Here is a 2,913-nt window from a genome sequence, read left to right as displayed (position 1 = left end):
CTATTGAGATGTAACTGACATATAACATTGCAGTGAGTTTAAGTTGTACAAGGCGCTGATTTGATACATCTGTACATTGTAAAATACTTACCATTAAAAATAGAATTACCTTATGATCCAGCAATCCCAATTCTGGGTATATACCCCAGAGAACTGAAAGCAGGGACTTAAAGAGATATTTGCACAACTAGGTTCAGAGCAGGATTAATCACAATAACTAAAACATGGAAGCAATCCAAATGCGTCAACAGATGAACGGATAAGCAAAATGGGGTGTATACACACAATGGAATATTATTCAGCCTTAAAAAAGGAAAGAAATGCCCTGATTCTGCCCTGTCCCATTTATCTTACTGAGAGCTCCCTTTTTGGATCCCACAGAGACCCCTCCCACTGAGGGGAAGCAGAAGTCGCCCCTGGAGAGAAGACAGACACCGCTTCATCACCATCACCATGTGGTAGAGAGAGGGAAGGGAAATGAGGGCAGGCTTCCAAGGGGAGGTGGCATCTTGCTACGATTCGAAGAGGCAAATTCCCGGTCTACAGGAACAGGGCAAGGAAACTGTGCCAGGTGTAGAAAAGAGCAGAAGAATCAAAGAACAGTACGGGGGTGTCTGTGCCTCTCCTTGCACCCCACCCCAGGCAGGCTTTTGTTTCCTTTAGGAAACCAGAAGGACAAACCAGCTAGCCAATCACCTTCTGATTAATATTCTAAGAGGTAATATTTTATTTTTTTAATGTTTATTTATTTTTGAGAGAGAGACAGAGACAGAGCATGAGTGGGGAGGGGCAGGGAGAGGAGGGGACACAGCAACCGAAGCAGCTCCAGGCTCCCAGCTGTCAGCACAGCTCGCACCCACGCACCGAGAGATCATGACCTGAGCCGAAGCTGGATGCCTAACCCACCAAGCCACCCAGGCGCCCCATAAGGGTTACTATTTTTAATTAAATTAATTTTAAGATGAAATTCTAAGGAAGCACCAAGAGAAGCATTCTTGGGTCTTCCTGGGCTCTGGATCAGGGAGCTGGTCTCTCCTTGGGCACCCTCTAGCCTGCTTCTCCAAACTTGCCGCTTTGGAGGGGCATCCAGAATAGAGGAGTATCCTGCAGCTTTCTGGGATAGGCTCATCCCCTTCCCCTTCCCCTTCCCTTCCCCTGCATTGTGAAGTCTTTTGAAGGGGGCAGCCAGCAGGGTGATGATATGAGGGTGACAGGGTGATATGAGGGTGATGTCATAGACCACTGGTCCGTCCCCTCCCTCCGCATGTGCCTGCCCTGCTCGCGTCTCAGCCTTTTCTCCTCACACCCCTGCCCCCCCCCACCCCCAGAGGAAAGCGGTCAGCCTTGCCAAGCAGCCCACCCAGCCACCTGCAGCCATGGACGCCAACCACTCCGGGTGCACGAAGCCCCAGCCCTCCCCAGAGGCCCCCAGGCCTGGCGCGAACCCCAGCTCAATCCTGGCGAACGAGACCCTGCGGCAGGAGCCCCCCAGCATGGTGGGCGACAGGTTGCCACCAAAGACCGGCGCGGTGGTCATCGACATGGGCACAGGCACCTGTAAGGTGGGCTTCGCGGGCCAGGCCCGGCCCGCCTACACCGTGGCCACCATCCTGGGCTGCCAGCCCAAGAAGCCGTCCTCCCCCCGGCAGGCGGCGCTGGAGACTTTCATCGGCGAGGCCGCCCGCAAGCGCCCGGAGCTGACGCTGGTGCAGCCGGTGCGTAACGGCATCGTGGTGGACTGGGACGCCGCCGAGCTCATCTGGCGCCACCTGCTGGAGCACGACCTCCGCGCGGCCCCTCGGGACCACCCGCTGTTGTTCTCCGACCCGCCCTTCAGCCCCAGCACCAACCGCGAGAAGCTGGTGGAGGTGGCCTTCGAGTCGCTGCGCTGCCCCGCCACGTACGTGGCCTCGCAGGCCGTGCTGTCCGTCTACGCGCACGGGCGGGTCAGCGGGCTGGTGGTGGACGCCGGCCACGGCGTCACCTGCGCGGCGGCGGTTTTCCAGGGCTACAACCTGCCGCACGCCACCGAGCGCCTGGACCTGGCGGGCACCCACCTGACCGCCTTCCTGGCGGAGACGCTCCTCGGCCCGGGCCTGCCGCCGGGCCAGCACGACCTGGACACGGTCGAGGCCATCAAGCATCGCTACTGCTACGTGGCCCCCGGCTTCCTCCAGGCGCAGGCGCGACCCGAGCGGGAGTGCCGCCAGACCCTGAGGCTGCCCGACGGGCGGACGCTCACGCTGGGCAAGGAGCTGTTCCAGTGCCCCGAGCTGCTGTTCAGCCCCCCGGAGATGCCGGGGCTGTCGCCTGCGGGCGTCCCCGCCATGGCCGGACGGAGCCTTCGCAAGGTGCCCCCGGAGGCGCGCGCGGACGTGGCCCAGAACGTGCTGCTCTGCGGGGGCTCCTCGCTCTTCCCGGGGTTCGAGGGCCGCTTCAGGGCGGAGCTTTTGCGCCTCCAGCCCCCGGAGGCCCACGTGGTGGTGGCGGCGCAGCCTACCAGAAACTTCTCGGTGTGGAGGGGGGGCTCTGTCCTGGCCTCGCTGCGCGCCTTCCAGGCCTGCTGGGTCCTGCGGGAGCAGTACGAAGAGCAGGGACCGCACATCGTCTACCGCAAATGCTACTGACCCCCGACGGCGCGGTGGGGGCGGGGCGGGGGGGGGGGCACTAAAGCTTCCAACACCCAGCCGGCTCTGTCCTGCCTTGACCCAGGGCCCAGCCCGGTCCACTCCCGGGCCCACCCACCCTGGCTCACCAAGGGTTCTGACCCCACCAAGATCTGCCTCCCGGACATCCTGCTTCTTTCCTGCCCTAACTCACCTCCCATGATGCAACCCCAGAAGCACCCAGTTCGGACTCCCTGAAACCCGCCCCTCCACGATCAAGCCCCAACGCGCCACCTTTTGTCCTAAC

At 60.7% G+C, this 2,913-nt stretch overlaps 1 protein-coding gene across 1 annotated transcript; it reads left to right on the top strand.

Annotated features, from left to right (window-relative positions):
• Positions 1-1,317: 1,317 nt before the first annotated feature.
• On the top strand, positions 1,318-2,645 carry ACTL9 (actin like 9). Its single transcript, XM_027050360.2, has one exon. It carries the CDS (start codon positions 1,377-1,379, stop codon positions 2,625-2,627), a length of 1,251 nt encoding a protein of 416 aa, XP_026906161.2. The 5' UTR covers positions 1,318-1,376; the 3' UTR covers positions 2,628-2,645.
• Positions 2,646-2,913: the final 268 nt, after the last annotated feature.

Source organism: Acinonyx jubatus, chromosome A2 (assembly GCF_027475565.1).
Source record: "Acinonyx jubatus isolate Ajub_Pintada_27869175 chromosome A2, VMU_Ajub_asm_v1.0, whole genome shotgun sequence".
Classification (NCBI taxonomy): domain Eukaryota; kingdom Metazoa; phylum Chordata; class Mammalia; order Carnivora; family Felidae; genus Acinonyx; species Acinonyx jubatus.
Note: the sequence above shows the minus strand (reverse complement) of the source record. Positions and strands in the feature narration are given on the sequence as shown.

Excerpts from the sequence above, each read along its gene's own strand:
- ACTL9 (XM_027050360.2), top strand. The coding sequence starts at position 1,377 with ATGGACGCCAACCACTCCGGGTGCACGAAGCCCCAGCCCTCCCCAGAG.